This window comes from Rhincodon typus, chromosome 2 (genome assembly GCF_021869965.1).
Source record: "Rhincodon typus isolate 14 chromosome 2, sRhiTyp1.1, whole genome shotgun sequence".
Classification (NCBI taxonomy): Eukaryota; Metazoa; Chordata; class Chondrichthyes; order Orectolobiformes; family Rhincodontidae; genus Rhincodon; species Rhincodon typus.
In genome coordinates, this window is record NC_063333.1 from 99,867,542 (window position 1) to 99,888,130 (window position 20,589).

Consider the following 20,589-nt stretch of genomic DNA (forward strand, 5'->3'; position numbering starts at 1 on the left):
ATCAATATGACATGTACTCCATATGTCAGTAGCTCAGGTGGCAAATGCACTGCTTGTGTTTCAACCAAATGATCATGCCTCAAAGTCTACAGGGAGCAGTCCTCAATTAAGTCAAGAGAAACTGCCATCGATGCCACCAAAGCTAGTTAGTCAAGGGCAACATTTGATCTCAGTTCAGCTGCTTGGACACAGTCGGCCATTTGGGGTGGTCAGAGGCAGAGGCAGAGGCAGAGACGGAGACAATCTCTGATGATATTGAGTACATTCGGGCGGAGGTTAAAAAAAAAAGCAAAAGGCAACATTGGTAGGAGTAGTGTACAAACACCCAAGCCGACGCAACTCTGTTGGAAAGCCTATAAATCAATAAATAATTGGAGCATGTAAAAGTAATTATGGATGAATTTAATCATGTTGATTGGGTTAATCAAATTGGAAAGGGTGGCTACAGCAAATTCATGGTACGCATTATGGATAGATTCCTGGAGCAATACATCATGGAGCAGGCTATCTTGGATTTGGTAATAGGTAATGAGGCAAGTTTAATAAATGACCTCGATGTAAAGATCCCCATGGTAGTTGTGTTCGTAACATGACTGAATATCAAATTCTATTCAAGAATGAGAAACTTCGGTTGGAATCAACTGTTTTTAACTTAAATAAAGGGAATTACAATAAAATAAGGATAGAGTTAGCTAAAATTAACTGGGCAGATAGATTAGGAGGAATGATAGTAAGCAAGCAGTGGTAGACATTTAAAAAAAAAAGAGGTAATTCAGGACTCTCAGGAAAAATAAATCCCAGTAAGGAGGAAAGATTCTAAGAGAGGGATAAACTAACCATGGCCAACCAAGGAAGTTCAGAAAAATATTGAGTTAAAAAAAAAGCAAATAAGGAAACCTAAGTCAGTGATAGTTCCAAAGACTGGGATAAAATTCAGAATCCAGCAAAGGAGGACTAAAAAAAAAAAATCAATAAAGATAGAGAAAATAAACTACCAGGGCAAAATAGCAAGGAATATAAAAACTGACAATAAGAGCTTCTTTAAATATACAAAAAGAGAGAGAGAGAGGGGTCAAAGTGAACATAGGCTCCCTAGGAAATTAAGCTGGTGAGAAGGTATTAGGATCAAGGAAATGGCAGAGGAGTTAAATAGATACTTTGTGTGAGTCTTTATGGTGGAACATACTTTGAACATTCCATTCATAACAAAGAATATGGGGGAAGAATTAAGCACCATCACTCAAGGTACAGTATTTAGACAAATTAGGCCCTGATGGCTTGCATCCTAGGATCCTAAATGAGGTAGCTACAGATATAGTGGATGTATCAGTTTTAATTTTCCAAAACATACTTGGATTCTGAAGGACCACCAGAGGAATGGAAAACCGCTAACGTGACACCCCTATTCAAAAAGGAAACAAGGCAAAAAGCTGGTAACTACAGTCCAATTAGTCTAACATCTAATGGAAACGTACTGAAATCAGTTATTAAGGAAGCAATAACAGAACACTTGGAAAATCATAATTTAAAAAAGCATAATCAGCATGGCTTCACGGAAGGGAAATCTTGTCTGACTAATTTACTAGAACTTTTCTAAGAAGTCTCAACCAGAACAGACATGGGAACTGGTAGATGTGTTGTATTTGGATTTCCAGAAGGTGTTCATCAAGGTACCTCACAAAAGATTAAGTCAAAAGATAAAAGCCCACGGTGTTGGAAGTACTACATTGGCATGGAAAGAGAAGTGGCTAATGGGTGGGAAATAATGAGTGGGGATTAGGAATTTTTTTTCAGGTTGGTGACCCATCCCTAAGCAATCAGTGCTGGAACCACAATTGATTACAATATAGATTAATGATTTAGAAGAAGGAAGTAAAACATACTGACACCAAATTTGTAGATAACACAAATATAGGTGGAAAGGCAGGTTGCAAGAAGAATACAAACATTTTGTAGGCAGATATTGAAAGTTGGCAAATGGAGTATAATGTGGAAAATGTGAAGTTGTTCATTTTGGAAGGGAGAACAAAAGAACAGTATTATTTAAATGGAGAAAAAAAATGCAGAAAGCTGCAACACAAAGGGACTTGGGGGTACTTGTACATGTGAAAGCTAGCACATAGCACATACAGCAGATAAATCAGCATACTAATGGAATGCTGACCTTTATTTCAAGGAGGTTGGAGTAGAAGAGCAGGGAAGTCTTACTACAACTGCATAAGGTGCTGGTGAGACCACGTCTGGAGTGCTGTGAACAGTTTGATCCCCTTATTTAAGGAAAGATATCATTTAATTGTAAGCAAGAGGAGGATGATCCCTGGTATGGAGGGATTGTCTTAGGAGCTAAGGCTAAGCCTTGGGACTCTACTCACTGGAGTTTGGAATACTGAGAGGTAATCTCATTGAAATCCTTAGGATTCTTAAGGGGCTTGACAGGGCAGATGCTGAGAGGATGATTCCCCTCCTGGGGGTGCCAGGACTAGAGAACATAGTCTCAGAATAAATAATAAACAATTTAAGGCCGAGATGAGGAAGAATTTCTTGTCTCAGAGGGTTCAGTCTCTTTGGAACTTCTTGCCACAGGGAGCTGTGGGGACAGAGCCCTTATGTACATTTAAGACTGACATAGATAGATTCTTGATCAGTAGAGGAAATCAAGAGTTACTGGGAAAGGGCAGGAAAGTGGATGTGAGGAATGTCGGATTTACCATGATCCTTCTGAATGGCGGAGCAGACGGAGGGCTTCAACGGCCTACTCCTTTTCCTATTTCTTATGATCTTATGGGTCAGGGGTTCCATATCACTACGGTCGATAGAGTGGACCATGGTCAATCCCGCAGGTCAAAAGCAACCAGTCCAGGAATTAACATTAGTTCAAATTGTCCAGAAATCAGTCACGGTCCAGCCACTCATCAGTTGGGGCTGTCCTTTCTAATTGGTCAGGGGTGTGGGGATCAGTTCTAAACAACCACACAACCAGCCCTCTTCGACTATGTTAATTGATATTGTCAAGAGTTGTTCTCCCTCTCTTTCAAGTCCACATCACCACCTCCTCACAAAAAAAGACCCTTGACCCACCATTCTCCCAAATTACTGTCCCATTTCCAGTCACTCCCTATTTTCTCCAAAGTCTTTGATCAGGTTATCATTTCCCAAATCCAACCCGGTCTTTCCCAGAGCTTCATATTCAAACCCCACACCCCCCCACCCCCAGTCAGATGTCCTTCCTTGCCAGTGTATTGAAACTGCTCTTCACCATGTCACGAATGGCAACCTATGTTGAACAAAGTTGAACATTTTGTTCTCGACCTGTCTGCAACCTCTGACATGGCTAACCATACCACCTAACCAACCACTTCTAATGCCTCTCCATTCTCATCCAGCTGGCATCATTCTGACTCATCTAGCCATGACCAGAGAATTACTTGCGATGTTGTATTTTCTTCTGCACTGTTACCTCCGGTGGCCTTCTGTTTCTCATCATATGCTGCTCCTGGTCAACAGTATCCTTAGGCACAGCTTTAGGTCTTACATATATGCTGGGGAAAAAAAAACTGCGCCACCTCACCACTTTTCATAACTCCTTCACTGTTGCTAAATTATCAGAGCAATTAACTGCCATCTTGTAATGGATGAAGTGAAATCTCATCCAGTTAAACATTGTTAAGTTTGGAGCTACAGTATTTGGTCCCCGCTCTATCCTCTGTTCTATAGCAACTGACTCCATTCCCTTTCCCTGGCAACAGTTAGAAATTAATACAGTCATTTGTAACGTCAGTTTCACATTTTATCCTGAAATGAACTTCTGCCCTTACATTCATGCTAGGACTGTATATTTGCATTTGCATAACATTTTCTGACTTCATCCCTGTCTCAGCTCATACCTTTTGTTCAAAGCTGGGTTACTTCTAGATTCAACCATTTCAAAACATACCTGGCTGGTCACTCACATTCTGCTCACTGTAAACTTGATCATTCGAAATTTTTCACTCATGTCTTAATTCACAGCTAGTCCCATTCCTTTATTCACTCCTGTGCTCACGCAAAACTTCAATTTTAAAGTTCTGATCCTTGCTTTCAAGTCCCTTTTATGGCTTTCCTTCTTCTATCTTTATAATCTCCCCCAGACTTACAATCCTCAAAGATATTTGTGCTCATCTTGTATGGGCCTCTATTGCATCCCCATATTAAATCGCTCTGTGATTGGTGGCTGTGCCTACAAAGGCCCTGCGCACCCCTAGCCTTGCGTTCCACTTTAAGATACCCCTAAGATATTCTTTTGACCAAGCTTTTGGCTATCTAACTGAATACCCTCCTATGTGGCTTGGTGTCATACTTTGCTTTTTTATGATCCTGTTATGCACCTTTGGACATTCCATTACACTAACTATTCCAAATTAATACAAGCAGTTTTGCATTGCCTGGTTTGGCACAATTGCTTTTATGTGATTACATTTTTAAATTGTATTCTCCAGGAGAAGCTTAACAAGGCTTTGTCAAATAATACCATGCCAAGTAGCTACCACAGAATAATGGCTAACTCAAGAATAATGATAGCTGAGAATGTCTACGTATTTGGCACTATACCATCTGAATGTCATTCTTACAGGGAACACCATATAGTATGTCAAACGTTAAATGATTAGGGTAATCATGAAACTAATTTACCAGAAGATACTTACAAATATCTCTGCATCAGCGTTTAGCTTTATCGAAAGGTTCCATTTACAAGCATTTTTCTCTCTTTTTTTAATGCCGATAGAATGGTTATCTTGTGGTTTTCAGTTCTGACAAGAGGTTATACCCATAAGATTACCTGGTCTTATTTTTCAACAGACACCAAGAAGTTTCCTGTATATTTCCAGAATTTTCTGGTTTTGTTTCTTATATAGACAATTATGTTGTAATTCCAAATGTGAAGTGAGTGTACAGGTGTTACAAACATATATATTTGTCCCATTCTCTACTATATCCTGAAATTATAAGGTCATAACTTATACATTTTAGCTCAAATCCTTCATAAAGAATGTTTCCAGTTTGTTTTCAATTCAAAAATAGGACTACTATCACAGTGAACAGATTTCGAACTTTTGATTCAAACAGCATAGTGGGGGAAACAGTTTAAACATTAGACCCGAGTAACAGAAAAAACAAAATAATCTTGTCAATAGTGGGCCAGGCTCCACCACACCATGACTTGACAGACTCCCCTTAGGGCTGGTTGATCAAGTCACCAAGAGTGTCCACCATCAACATGAATTAAGGCTTCTAAGTAAGAGATTTACAATGGGCACAACTATCCTCTGGCAAGAAGGACAAATAACTGGGCAAGTTGGGCCCCGAGAGATATCGGCCTCCTTCTCACCACCTCCACAATCAAGTGCTGGATGCAAGGATACATCGGGCACCTTCTGCACTTACCATTCAAAGGATCAATTAATGGCTCCTGAAGGATCCCAACTCATCACTGGCCCAATTATTTAGTGGGGAAGAAAAGTTACAGCAATATACTGCTTATGCTGGAGATGTGAAATAAAAGCTGAAAGTGCTGTCTGGCCACAACCCTGGAGACAAAAACAAAAAATTAACATTTTGACTATAATATCTCTTCTTCAGACTGAGAAAAGATGATTTTTATGTTGTTGACAAAGGGGGAGGATGAGAGAGTGCAGCAGATGAGATGGCAGTCTGAACAAAAGACAAAGGGAGAACTAGCCCCAGACCTGCATCTTTCTCTAGTTCGTCATCTACCTCCACTCATGCTCTAAGTGTTTCTTATCCACGAGACCCTGTTCCTGCTAAAGTATAGCTATCCAAGTTCCCTTTGTTCAGAGTGCTAAATAGTTATAAGTTGTAATTAATTCTATATCATACCTTAGAATAATTTGGCAAAACAGATATTGAGAAAATAAACATCAGCACAAGGACACACAACCTGCTGTGAAAGAATCATACTTATACATGTACAAACATTTTGTACATACGTAAATTAGACATCCAGTGAACTCTGTTATAAAAGACAAAATTTGGGTTTTTGTGGTAAAGTGGCAGTGTCCCTATCTCTGGAACAGGAAGCTCAGGTTCAAGTTCCACCTGCTCCAGAGGTGTGCGATAATATCTCTGATCAGGTTGATTACAAAATAAAAGACAAGATTCTGATGCAAGATTAGTCATGTTATTGGGTTTTTGTTTAACGTAGCAGTATTGAATTCTCCAGTCAGCAGTTTCAGGGAAATAAATATATTAGAAGAAAGGGTTTTCATTAATTTGCCCAATTAAACAAATACTGATGTTAATTGTTAATGATTTTTCACATGGAAGACATTTCATTAAAAAGTGGTTTAAAAAAAGACTCACAACCACAACTCAAAATTACACAGAATTGAGATAAGATGACAACAGAAAAAGACGACCATGTCATCAGTGTAGAACAGAAAATATGCAATACTTATAATACATTCACTCATGGCTTTGCTAACAATGACATGGATTGGCTTTACAATGACTAAATAAAACAATCCGCACCATTACAAAAATAAAGTAGTCACTAAAGTCCAAACAGATGATAGTGCTGCTCTCTCATTAGAAACGGATGACTGATGATGGTTTAACTTAAGAGTCACCATACCTCAGGTGAGAGCGGAGGTAGAGAAGGAGAGTGCCACATGATAACCTCATCCAATACAGGAATTTAACCTCATTGTTGTTGTCATCTGCAGCACCAACCAGCTGTCCAGCCAGCATTACATGACAATATCATAGTAAGGCAAAATTTTGCAACTTCTATTTCTCCATAATAATTTTTTTGCACACAGTTAAGCAATCCCGCAAACAACAAACCAGATCCAAGCTCTGTAGTCTTGCTACATCCAGACATAAATGATTATGGACAACTAAACAACAGGAGGAGATATCTCCAGAAATATCCCCATCCTCAATATGGGAACATAAACATCATTGCAAAAAGACAAGGCTGAAGTATTGTTAACCAACTTCAATCAGAAGTGCCAAGCAGGTAATCCAACTTGGCCTCCATCTGGAATCACAGCATTGCAGATATCATTCTTCAGCCAATTTCATGCACTCCAAATGATGTCAAATAACAGATATTACCACTGAATACTGCAAAGCCTATCGGCTCTGACATCCTGTCTTCAGGACTGAAAGCCTGTGCTCCACAACTAGCTGTGACACCAGCCTAGCTGTTTCAATACAGACAACACTGATATCTATAAATACTGTCACGACAAGAGCAGGTCATAGGCTGGGAATTTGTGATGAGTAGCTCACCTCTCGTCTCCCCAGTGCAGGTCCAGAATCTAGAATACACAAATCAAAGAGTGATGGAATACGCTCCACTAGCCTTGATGAGTGCAGCTCCAACAAAACTGCTCACGACCAAGCAGTTGATTAGTTCCCACGCACAACCTTAGAGATTCACTCTTTTTCTACCAATGAGGCACAGTAGCAGCAAAATGTATCATCTACATGATGTAGGTCACCAAGGCTCCTTCAATTATACCTTCAAAATGCGTGACCTCTACCACCTACAAAGGCAAAGGCAGGAAATGCAATGGGAGCACTCTGACGACCCCCACCCCCAATTCCCCTGCCCCACAGGCCCTCTCTTGCGCCCACCCCCACTCCCTAAGTCACTCACCATCCTGATTTGGAAACTGAAACTGTCCCTTCACAGTCCCTTTTCAAATCACTGGAAGTCCCACCCTTACAGCATTATGGGTTTACCCAGCAAGGGAAAGGGGAGAATGGAATAAAAGGTAAGATCTGTTATGGGTTGGAAGGCTGGAGAGATTACATGTCAAAAGGGATGATATACCTCTACCACTTGGACTGTACTGGTTCAAGGTAGCAGTTCACTATGACTTTCTCAAGGTCGATAAATGCAGAACTTGCTAGTGTCACCAAATCCCATGTACAAATAAAAACGCTTTGAAATGATGATTCAACGGATCATTTTCAAGTCACTTGGCAAAAACAAAAAAGTCTTTTAACAGCATGTGGAGTTGTATCTTTCCACTCACACTGGGAATTCTAAGAAAACGCAAACTCTGTAGTTACCCTTTTCCTTCAACTGATATCATCGTTTTGGGGAAAACATGTGCTATGTCATTCTTAAATGCATACATTATGAACTTAAACGACAGGAGCTTTCAACACCAATTTACACTTCCTAAGCATTCATTGTCCAGAAAAGTATCTCTAAAAATTTACATAGGTCTTATGGTGCAGCCGTAATGTCCCTACCTCTGGATCAGAAGATCCAGGTTTAAAATCCATCTCCCCCATAGGATGTTAAAACAGCTAAAAAAAGGCTTATAGCAATATGGATAGAGTAATAACAGACCAAACAGAAGAGGCATGAACAGGGTCTATTCAAAGATGATGGTATGAGGACAGTGTTTCTTGACAGTGGGTAAACAACAAATTAATAATCATTTTACACAAATGCCAAGCAATGACCATCCCCAGTAAGAGACAATCTTACTATCAATCCTTGACATTCAATAGTGTTATAATCACTGAATCCACCACTATCAATATCTCAGGGGAGGGGTTACCCTTGACCTGAAACTGAACTGGACTCACCATATAAATATAGTGGCTACAAGAGCAGCTTAGAGGATAGCAATTCTGCAGTGAGTAACTCATCTCCCGACTCCCCAAAGCCTGTGCACCATCTACAAAGACTGAATACTCTAATCTGCCCAGATTGGTGCAGCTCCAACAATGCTCAAGAAACTTGGCATCATCCAGGGCAAAGCAGCCTATTTGATTATCACCACATTCATTAACATCCAGTCCCTCCACCACCCATGCTCATAGGTGGTAGTGTGTACTATCCACAAGATGCACTGCAGAAATTCACCAAGCTCCCTCAGACAAGACCTTCTGAACCCTCACATCTACTCCCATCTTGAAGTGCAAGGACAACAGACACATGGGAACATGACACCTGCAAGTTCCCCTCCAAGCCACTCACCACTTTCACTTGGAAATATATAACCATTCCTTCACTGTTGCTGGGTCAAAATCTCTCCCTAACAGTACTGTGGATTTACCCACAGCACATGAACTGCGGCAGTTCAAGAAGGCAACTCACCACCACTTTCTCAAGGGCAACTAGGAACCGGCAATAAATGCTGCACCAGCCAGCAATGCCCACATTCCATGAATTAATTTTTAAAAAATAATGCCTTAAATGACTCAAAAATATTAAAATATTAAAATGTGTTATATAAATGCTAACACGTGGAAACAGTGTTTCAGTGGATGAGAGTAAAGGTATTTAAAAGAAACAAAAATGAAAAAGTGGGCAAGCACCAGAAGACCTAAGAATAGATACATGTAGATAGATTTGGAGGAGAAACTGTGCAAGTGTAGAAGATCAACACTGTTTACATACATGAAGTCTGTGAAAAAGTCAAGAAGAATGAGGAAAATTGAGCAACAATCCTAATCCACAAAATATTATTGGTGACTATAAGCAGTTTAGATCTTTTCTGTCGTCATGCTGGAAAATTGATTAGTAGGTTAGGAGGGAAATGAGTGAAAATGGATGCATTTTTGTGAAGCAATTATAAATTCAAATGCACTAGAAAGAAAGGGAAGTTTAGAGATAGTGCGATAGCTGTTAGAGTTCACAGTATATTTTATGAAGTACAACAGGGACTCCGCTTAGGTGATTGTCTTTTGCTACTTCTGATAATAGGATGAGGAGGGGAGGTGAATGGCCAAGAGTGGGACAAGTTGTCTGAACGGGAAGCACAATTTGTAGAAGAACTGTTTATTAACAACCAGGGGAATGAAAACAAGAGTAGACTTACTGGGAGTGTATCGAGAAGGGATAGTTTGAAGGAAAAGTGAATATGGAAGAATATAGAATATTGAGGTCTGGGCTCCGGAAAAGTAAATTGAGTGGAAGAGGCACAAAAAAAGTGCCTTAGAGTAACCATAAAAAGGAGAGAGTTGCAGTGAGCATAATGAAGAACACTTCAGTGTAAATTCAGGATGATAGTTAGACCTTTCTGGGAAGGATAAAACAAGTCTGGGCCAGTGGAGGGTTCAGTTGGGAGATTCAAAGCAAGTCAGGTTGCTATTGGATAATTATTTGAAGCAAGCCTTTACAGAGAAAGATGAATAGTGGGAGACAATTTAGATGGTTCCAGGGAAGAGTAGGTATAAATACAAAGGAAGAATGACCTCCTTCTGTGCTGTAAACATTGTTGATTGCATTCATCCTGTGTTTACTTACAAAGATTAAGCTCATTAATGGATTTAATGCATTGTGGCTCAGTATGTTCTACTGCTTGAGAGTTTGCAAATTAATCATTGTTTCTGTCTAAGACTTCCCCAATGTCTTGTCCAAGGCTGACCAAAAAGTCCTTACCTTTGCTAGTTTGTAACATCTTAAAGTACTGGACAGTCAGAGCTCACTTATACATATGTACTGTATTCCTTTGAAACACAATGGCATCTAACTTACCACAAGAAATGGCTTCTTGATTCATTCAATAAATGATATGAATATTGGGTGTCTGGCATGAAAGCATATTTTGTTACAGATGCAAAAACATTATAAAACAAATGCATATGCTTAACAGTGAGTAGTTCTATATAGTTCATACAATTATTCTGATCAAATTATGCGTTCTTTAAAGGCAAAAGCAAATTGTTAAGTCAACAAAAACTATATGTGACTCCAGAACCTCAGCAATGTGGTTAACTCTTAACTGTCCTCTGGAGATTTAGGGATGGACAATAAATGCTGGCCTAACCAACGAAGCCCTTATCCCATGAATGAATAAGAATATATTCAGTGACCTGAAGTTTATGGTTGTTTGATCAGGAAACTTTACAGCATATAAAACGCCTACACTTATAAAACATTTGACTTACTGTAAGCAATACCAATTGTAGGTCAGCAATTCATAATAAAAACAATTGATTTGCATGTATTTCCTCTCGTATAACACTTCCTGTGTCACATGTAAATTACAGGCAAATTTCTTGTGACAAATTGGGAGGAAAAAAACTGAAGGACTGCAATACTTAACATTTTATTTCTTTATTTGTACCCATGTACCTTTGTCCCTAAGATGGCACCGTAAGTGGCAACACTGTAAACTTTTCACTGCACTCATGTGAGTACATGTGACAACAAACCTAATTCTAATCCCACTTTACAAAAAATAATGCAGTCACCTGGGATACATAGAGAGCACTCCAATCAGGTAGAAGGGTGAGGGATTATATAGATACGGTAAACTACAGTTTGCATTGAAGCACAAGATACAAGAGTTTTGGAAAACAGATTGGCTTCTTGTTCAGTACGTGGATGATGGGCACCGTATCAGAAGAATTAACTTATCTCTTCAGGTGGCAGGATTAATAAGAATTTTCTAACAAAAGTACTGTTCCTCAAAGCTCCTAATTCCAAATTCCTGTATCATTTTGTGGGTTCTCCAACTAGAATTACATTCCAGTTTTTTGTTAATGTACACTATATGAATAATGGAAGAATGAGGTGAAAATGTAGATTTGAGTTACTTTATGTAACCAAGAGGAAACAAGTATGGCTTTAGCTTTGTCTTTACCAGGATTAGGAGTAGGATTAGAAGTAAAGTATTTTCAAAGTTTGATTTCAGTGATTTGGATTCTATTACAATGTGTGGACAAGGTTTTAAAAAATGATTATTTGTTAAAAGTCTGCGGTGTGTTCAATCATTGATATATTTCAAAAGGTCAAACTGTCCATGGAAGAATTTATTACAGATTTTGATTGACTTTGTCTTCGATATAACCTATCTAGACATTGAGTCTGTGCTTGTGTTCAAATTAATAGATTTGAGCATAAATCCCACAGAAATTTGGTTCAATTTTACATTAAAGATTTTCTTTTAAACGACGGCTACCCTAAAGAAATTTTTGAGAAGACAATTGATTCCTGCCTCCGTTGTGTCATAAATTGGAAGTTCCATAACAGTACAGAGAATAAAGGACTCCATGATTCAAGACTGCTTGGTGTGGGGGTGGGGAGGAGGTTGCTAAATCTAGGTATTTGTGCAAAGGTGAAGTTGCTGCAAGACATTGAGGTGGAGTAGGTAAATCTATTAAACAGATTTATGGATGAAGCCAAAACATTAGATTGGCATGGCAGCCAAAAGCAAAATGAACCGTAGTAAAATCATTCCCTTGCATTTCTAAGTGTTTTTGCTGTGAGTTAAGGTATCACAACTCAAGGAATTATCTTAAAACAATGAATTGTGCTTTAATTACAAATCAAACAATTGAATTTTAAGTAACTCATAATTGCACATGATTCTGATGACCATTATGATGAGAACGAATGGCATAAAAATATTGTGTTTATTGCAAGTTGAGCTGCGAGTATCTTGCTCGCTGATTCATTCAATTGTGCTGTATTAGACAGAGGCTGCACCTCTATTTCTGGAAACAGTTCTGAGGCAGGGTCACCAGACCCGAAACGTTAACTCTGATTTTTTTCCCCCACAGATGTTACCAGACCTGCTGAGCTTTTCCAGCAACTTCTGTCTTTGTGGGACTTATTGGCTCAACTATTACTTAATACGTATATCACGTGATAACAGAAGTTTTAATTTTTACTGGATGGTGGGAAAATGGTCAATGCAATTTCCAAATCATTGGCATCTGGCCTACGGAAGTCAATAATCCTTTGTGAATTTCTCAGCAAAAAACAAAAAAAGCCTGGTTTCTGGAATGGAACAGAATACAATAATGTCCTCAATAATGTCCTGATCCAGTGAACTGTCTTCTATATTACACAACAATCCCCCAGCCATGGATGAAACAACTGTTTGTTCAGCTTTCTCTCCCACGTAAAACTGATAACCACTTTTCTACAAAAGGCAAGGAATCCGAAAAGATTTGCAGAATATGCGGACATTGCATAAGACTATCTGAGGGAGTCTTCATTTCTGGTGATATGGTCTATTATAAGGAACAGGAGAACAGGGGATGAAGAGGCTGTAATGGGAAGTCTGTAATATTATATGGGGAATCAGACTGCAAGGGCCCTGCCTCAAATATTAGAACTGTACCAAGAATTTTCAAATATCGAGAATGTTGGAGAAGCTGGTAGTGCTCAGGTAATCTGACAGTTACAGCCAGTGGGAGAAGATCTGACATTTTGAGGGGTAAATGTCAATGCACATAATCATTATGATGAACAAGACAAACCAATCTCATCCAGAGAACATCTGCCTTAGCTACGTTCCTAAGTGGTGTACCAACCAGAAAGTTCAGATAATTGGAGAAAGACCACGATAGTGGGAACAGCAAGATGTCAATGGGTAAATGCAAAAGTTGGTTAAATATACAAGTAGTATGACTCATGGATTGATAAAAGGGAGTAAAAGAATAGAGAATAAGAAAACGCGGTTGAAATAGAAGTAATTATTCAGGAGATAGGTCTGGAAAGAGTAAAAGATCGTGTACAGTGGATAGAGAGAGATAGTAGGAACTGCCGATGCTGGAGAATCTGAGATAACAAGGTGTAGCGCTGGATGAACACAGCAGGCCAAGCAGCATCAGAGGAGCAGGAACCCTGATGTTTCGGGTCTGGACCCTTCTTCAGAAATGAATTTCACCTTGTTATCTATGTACAGTGGATAGACCTTTTTAGTAAGCAGCGTGACAGGAGTAGTCATGAGGGACCTTAACAAGATGGAGGTTTAGATGGTACAGCTGGACAAGGCACACAGTGTAGCAAAGATGCAAAGCCTTCTCAGCAAAATGACAAAGTCCAGCGATTGAAAGACATTTTTAGCCGCCAATAAATTAGAAGACAAAGCAGTAAGCAAGATTAAACAGCAATAGTTTAAAAAGTTGGAAAGAATTTGGAATATATTCAGAGGCAGCAGTTACATTCATCTTCTCAATAACACACATCGACATCGAAAGTCTTCCTAGAGGGGACCTATAAGGTAATGGTTAGATTAGCAGTCAAAGGTTTTGAGGAATGCTTAGGTGATAGAGATGAAAGTAGACTCATCTAGAATCATAGAATCCCTACACAGCAGAATGAGGCCATTTGGCCTATCGAGTCCACACTGCCACTCAGAAGGGCATCATACCCAGACCCATTCCTCCACTCCATTCTTGTGATCCCATATTTACCCTGACTAATCCAATTAGCCTACATATTCCTGGACACTATGGGCAATTCAGCCAAATCACCTTGCACATCTTTAGACAGTGGGAGGAAAACAGAACACTCGGAGGAAACCCACACAGACACAGGGAAAATGTGCAAACTCCACACAGACAGTTGCCCAAGTTTGGAATGGAACCTGGATCACTGATGGTGTGAGGCAGCAGTTGATTTGGAGTTTCTTTGGCCATATTAGTTACCTATGCAGGAAGCTGTAAATCCATAGCTGCAAATGTGGTTTTCCCACAGGGTAACCTGCTTCAAAGACATGCTTCTTCAGCCTCTGAAGAATGGATCCAACATGGAAAGGAAACTGCAAAAACAGATGCGTTTGTGGATTAAATAATGCATTCCTAGAATGATACTTTCCAGTAAGGGCAGGTCTACTAAAGTTAGGCTGTGCACAACACTCTTGCCATGATGATGGAAACCACTACAGCATCTTCATGAGGAGTGTGAACATTTGATTTTAGGGATTTGAAGAATACATCATTGATCAGATTAGGAAGGAATTTAAAATTGGTCATCTGGTCTCTCATGCTTGTATATATCAGGGGGAGTCAAATGTAATTTTACATCAAGAATATTAAAATCAGAGAGGATCAATCCCCTCATAACTGGTTACACCAGGTCATACAAAAAAAAAAATGCAGCTTCCTCCAAAGTTGAAATGGCGCAGCCCTGGAGTGTTATCAACAGAACAATTGGTGAGACACGCAGACATGTCTCGATATAAGAATTAATCTTGAGAAATACAACAATGGAGGTCACACCAATATTCCCAGGTTTGGGTGATGCCAAGAATATGATTTTTCATTTTAAGCAATTCCTCACATGCCAGCCTTGGTGATGGATTTTCTAGTGCAGGTGGGTTTGGAGTACTACTCATGGGAGAGAATGGAAATGTTGCCCTTTGGCTTGGGAGCCAAAGAAAATAAGCAGAGTAAAGAGAGTATACTGGCCACAAACTGTGCACTATCTATCCAAGATCTTGGAAGAAATGTTATATGAAACAGGGAATGAAAGGACCATACCGATAAAATACTATATGGATAATTAATTCCTTTATGATGGTATACCTTCTGTGAAACATCAAAATAAGAACCAACAGCAGGTCTTAGAAATGTTCAAACTGATGTGTAAATACAAGTCATCAATTATCATATTGTTTCACAGTTTTCTTCAGTAAAAATTCCTGGAAGGATGATACCTCAATGTAAAAATCAAATTTGTTTCTCTGCCTGTAAGTATATATACTTTTTTTTCAATGCCTCTTAAAAAGGGAATCTGACAATATTATAAAAGATGTCCTTTAAAGTCATGGAGCAGTTCAACTACTGCTGGCCATCTCAAGGAGCATTTTACCTTGTGCCACTCCCTACAAATTATTCCCTTTACAAATAATGATCTAATTCCTTTTTCAAAGCTTCAATTGATCCTGCCCCTACCAGACATTCAGATTGTGCATTCCAAATTCACTCACTATCTGAAAAAGGTTTCCCTCATGTTACTATTGCTTCCTTTGCCAATTGTCTTTTAAAATTGGTGTCCTCCGGTTCTTGATCCTCCCTTCAATTGGAAGAGTTTCTCCCTACCTATTCTGTACAAGTCTCTCATCATCTTGAATATCTCTTAAACCTTTTATTAGCACTCTCTTCCTCAGAGAAATCAGTCCTAACATTTCCAATTTTTCACACATAACTAGAATTCTGTGTGCCTGGAATGTTCTAATGAATCTTTTTACCATCCAATCTAATGCTTTCTCAACCTTCCTAAAGTGTAATGCTCGGAATCAGGTGCAGGACTAAAATTGAGGCCAAACAAAAAAGGGTTTATACAAGTTAGTCATAACTTCCTTGCTTTTGTACTGTCCCTATTGATAAAACAGTGCATGTTGTATCCTGCGTTAACTACTCTCCTAAACAGCCTGTCACCTTCAAAGATATATGCACATATACAGAAAGGTCCCTCCATACTGGCATCCACTTTAGAATTACACCCTTTACAAACATGTATTCTTCCTAACAGAATGAATTACTTTACACTTCTTTGCATTTAAATATTACCCGTTATTTGACTACCCATTCCACAGCTTATGTGCTTTTGAAATTTTATATTATCCTCCTCATGGTTAACTAGACTTATAAGTTTTATATGTGCAAATTTTGAAATTGTGTCCCATACAGCAAGGTCTAAATCATTATTATATACATCGGGAACCTCACTCTAAACTCTTAATTTAGCAATTAAGCTCTGATTAACTTAAGTGAACAATTCAGGTGCCAATGACATGGGTAGAAAGAGGAATGTAATCCTGCAGTCAGATCAATGAGACCTTATGGCTTAAGGAAAGATTATTTAATCTTCTAAAAAAAGTTTAGGACACATTGCCAAATATAATACTCTGTCCTTAAATACCAGCTTGCCATTCAAAATACCCCAAACAACGTCACATTGGATCCCCTGCATAAGGAATATTAAACATGGTCATGCCGCAACAGCAAACAAATTATCCTTTCATTTCAGGGCACCTTCATGGTTTACACTTCAAATTTAAGCCGACAGTTTTCAAACGTATATTTGATTGATACTTAATAAATATCAGCATTAACAAAATTAAATGGGGCTGGATTACACATGGAGGACTGACTTCCCAGCATAATGCTGGAGCTCACCAACACCCTCCCCAGCTTGAACAGTTCATTCAGCTTTAAGTTTTTGATGGTGGCTCCTTGACCAATGAGAGGCAGGGCTTCCAAATATCTCCAAGAACAAACCCCACCTCAAACTGCCAGTCAAATGGAGGCCTAGAGCTCCTCAGACCACTAGCACCAAGCAGGAGCAATGGCTACTACTTGTGCTGCAAGTAGGCTAAGGAGGTGGCTTTCAGCAGCAGAACCAGACATGCTGATACAGCAGGAATCTCCCTACAGCCAAGATGACAGATCTCAGCAAGAGTTTGAGAAGGAATGTTGGTCAGGCAGAGTGATGGAGCTTGAGGAGTGGAAAAAGTGTGGGGAGGCGCCTCTGATTCACACAGTGGCCCCAGCAAGAGGCACCTTTCCACTCCTGCCTTGAACAAGCTAACAGCCCACCAGGTTAAAGCTGCTGGGCTGCATGTTGAGTGCCAGCTGCGACAACTGCCTGTTTCATTAAACCTTGGTCAGAATGATGCCCATAATTAGACAATAATTGACCACTTCAAAGGTTTCAATTGGGTCAGAGATGGGTGCTCACCCAATATCTCCACTGCCTCAGTGGAAGCAGGGGTGGAAGGCCTGTGGCAGGTCCACCCACCCAATTCAGATGATGAGGTATTCAGCCTTCCAACAGACACAACAGGGAGTGACGTTGTTAATAAAGAAATGCGGTCGATGGAACGAAAAATTGTGGACACGGATGGATTTAAGTGTGTGTACTTAATGCTGGAAGTATCAGAAATAAGGCAGATGAACTTACAGCACGGGTCAGTACTTGGAACTACGATGTTGGGGCCATTACAGAACCTTGGGTAACTCAGGGGCAGGAATGGTTGTTGGCCGTTCCGGGAATTAGATGCTTTAAAATAAATAGGGAGGGTGGTAAAAGAGGCGGGGGAGTGGCATTGCTAGTCAGGGCTAGTATAGCAGCTACTGAAAGGCAGTTCGAGAATGATATGTCTACAGAGCGAGTTTGGCTTAAGGTCAGGAACAAGAAGGGAGCAGTCACTTTGGGTTTTTTTTTTATACAGACCCCCTAATAGTTGCAGAGAAGTCGAGGAGCGGATTGGGAGGCAGATACTGGAAAGGTGCAGAAGAAGTCACAGGATTGTAGCCATGGGTGACTTCAACTGTCTAAATATTGATTGGAAGTTTTTTCGTTGTAATAGTTTAGATGGAACGGATTTTGTCCAGTGCGTTCAGGAAGGATTCCTGACACAGTATGTAGATAGGCCAACACGAGGAGAGGCCACTTTGGATTTGGTGCTTGGCAATGAACCGGGCCAAGTGTTAGACTTGTTGGTAGGAGACCATTTTGGCGGTAGCGATCATAACTCTGTTACTTTTACTATTGTCACAGAAAAGGATAGGTACATACAGCAGGGTAAGGTTTGTAATTGGGGGAATGGTAATTATAATTCTGTTAGGCAAGAACTGGGTAACATAAAATGGGAACAGATGCTTTCAGGGAAGAACACTGTAGAAATGTGGAGATTGTTTAAGGAATGCATACTGCGTGTGCTCGATATGTTTGTCCCTAGCAGGCAGGGAAGATGCGGTCAAGTGAGGGAGCCTTGGTTCTCAAGAGAGGTCGAACGACTAGTTAAGAGGAAGAAGGATGCTTATACAAGGTTTAGGAAACAAGAATCGGAAAAGGCTCCAGAGGGACACAAGTTAGCCAGGAAGGAACTGAAGAAAGGGCTTATGAGAGCTATAAGAGGGCATGAGAAAACCTTGGCAGGTAAGATCAAGGAAAATCCCAAGGCTTTTTACATGTACATGAGGAATAAGAGAATGACCAGAGAAAGGGTAGGGCCGATCAAGGATTGTAAAGGGAATTTGTGTACGGAGCCTAAAGAGATAGGAGAGGTCCTTAATAAATACTTTTCTTCGGTATTCACAACTGAGAGGGACCTCGTTGTAGGGGAGGACAGTGTAAAACAGACTGGTAGGCTGGAGGAGGTGGATGTTAGTAAGGAAGATGTACTAGGAATTTTGAGGAACTTGAAGATAGACAAGTCCCCCGGGCCTGATAGAATTTATCCAAGGATTCTATGGGAAGCGAGGGAAGAGATTGCAGGGCCTTTGGCAACGATCTTTTCTTCCTCACTGTCCACGGGTATAGTGCCGGAAAACTGGAGAGTGGCAAACGTCATTCCCTTGTTCAAAAAGGGAAATAGGGATAACCCCGGAAATTACAGGCCAGTTAGTCTTACGTCAGTGGTGGGCAAATTATTGGAAAGGGCTCTGAAAGATAGGATTTATGATCACTAGGATAGGCATTGTTTGATTTGTGATAGTCAACATGGATTTGTAAGGGGTAGATCATGCCTCACAAACCTTACTGAATTCTTTGAAGAGGTGACCAAACACATGGATGAAGGTAGAGCAGTGGATGTGGTATACATGGATTTAAATAAGGCGTTTGCTGAGGTTCCCCATGGTAGGCTCATGCAGAAAGTAAAGAGGCATGGGATAGGGAGAAATGTGGCAGATTGGATTCAGAATTGGCTGACCCTTAGAAGACAAAGGGTGGTAGTGGACGGACAATATTCAACATGGTGCTCAGGTACGAGTGGTGTACCACTCGGATCTGTTCTGGGTCCTCTATTTGTGATGTTTGTAAATGATTTGGATATAGGAGTGGAAGGGTGGATTAGTAAGTTCGCGGACGATACGAAGGTAGGTCGAGTTGTGGATAGTGCGGAGGGCTGTTCTAGGTTATAAAAGGGACATTGATAGGCTGCAGAGCTGGGCTGAGAAGTGGCAGATGGAGTTTAACCCTGAAAAGTGTGAGGTGATTCATTTTGGAAGGACAAACTTGAAAGCAGAATACAGGGTTAACAGAAAGATTCTTGGCAGTGTGGAGGAGCAGAGGGATCTTGGGTTCATGTCCACAGTTCCCCAAAAGCTGCCACCCAGGTGGATAGAGTTGTTAAGAAGGCGTATGGTGCATTAGCTTTCATTATTAGAGGGATTGAGTTCAAGAGCCATGAAGTTATGCTCCAGCTATACAAAAGCCTGGTTCGGCCACATCTGGAGTATTGTGTCCAGTTCTGGTGGCCTCATTACAGGAAAGATGTGGAAACGTTGGAAAAGGTGCCGAGGAGATTTACCAGGATGTTGCCTGGAAGAGAGAGGGAAGGTCTTACCAGGAAAGGTTGAGAGCGCTTGGGCTTTTCTCCTTAGAACGACGACGGATGAGAGGTGACTTGATAGAGGCGTACAAAATGATCAGAGGTATATATGGAGTGGACAGCCAGAGACTTTTTCCCAGGGTGGAGGTAGCTATTACGAGGGGACGTAGTTTTAAAGTGAGTGGAGGTAGACATAGGGGAGACGTCAGAGGTAGGTTCTTTACTCAGAGTGGTCAGGGCGCGGAATGCATTGCCGGAGAGGGTAGTGGAGTCAGCCTCATTAGGATCATTTAAGCTGCTATTAGATCAGCATTTGAATGATAGTATAAGGTAGGGGTGGAGGCTAGATAGACCTTAGTTTTAGGGTAAAATTTCAGCACAACATCGTGGGCCGAAGGGCCTGTACTGTGCTGTACAGTTCTATGTTCTATCCCCGTTAAGAGACAGAAGACCTGCCTTACACTAATTAAAAGTGTGACAAATTAAAGCAAGCCAAGCTGCATAAGTGGACAAGAGTGTTCACCCCCAACATAATGTGCAA

General features: G+C 40.3%; 1 protein-coding gene across 3 annotated transcripts in view; it reads right to left on the reverse strand.

Moving 5' to 3' along the window:
- LOC109930204 (apoptosis regulator Bcl-2-like) overlaps positions 1 to 20,589 on the reverse strand; it is a 148,226-nt gene that overhangs the window by 60,886 nt on the left and 66,751 nt on the right. Inside the window, exon 2 of one of the 3 annotated variants that reach the window (XM_048615150.1) lies at positions 5,472 to 5,564. The exons of the other annotated variants lie outside the window; for them this stretch is intronic. Coding sequence (XP_048471107.1) covers positions 5,481 to 5,564 — 84 coding nt within the window. The 3' untranslated portion in view covers positions 5,472 to 5,480. Of the gene's footprint in view, positions 1 to 5,471; positions 5,565 to 20,589 lie in introns of those variants that run through there. 3 annotated transcript variants of the gene reach the window in all.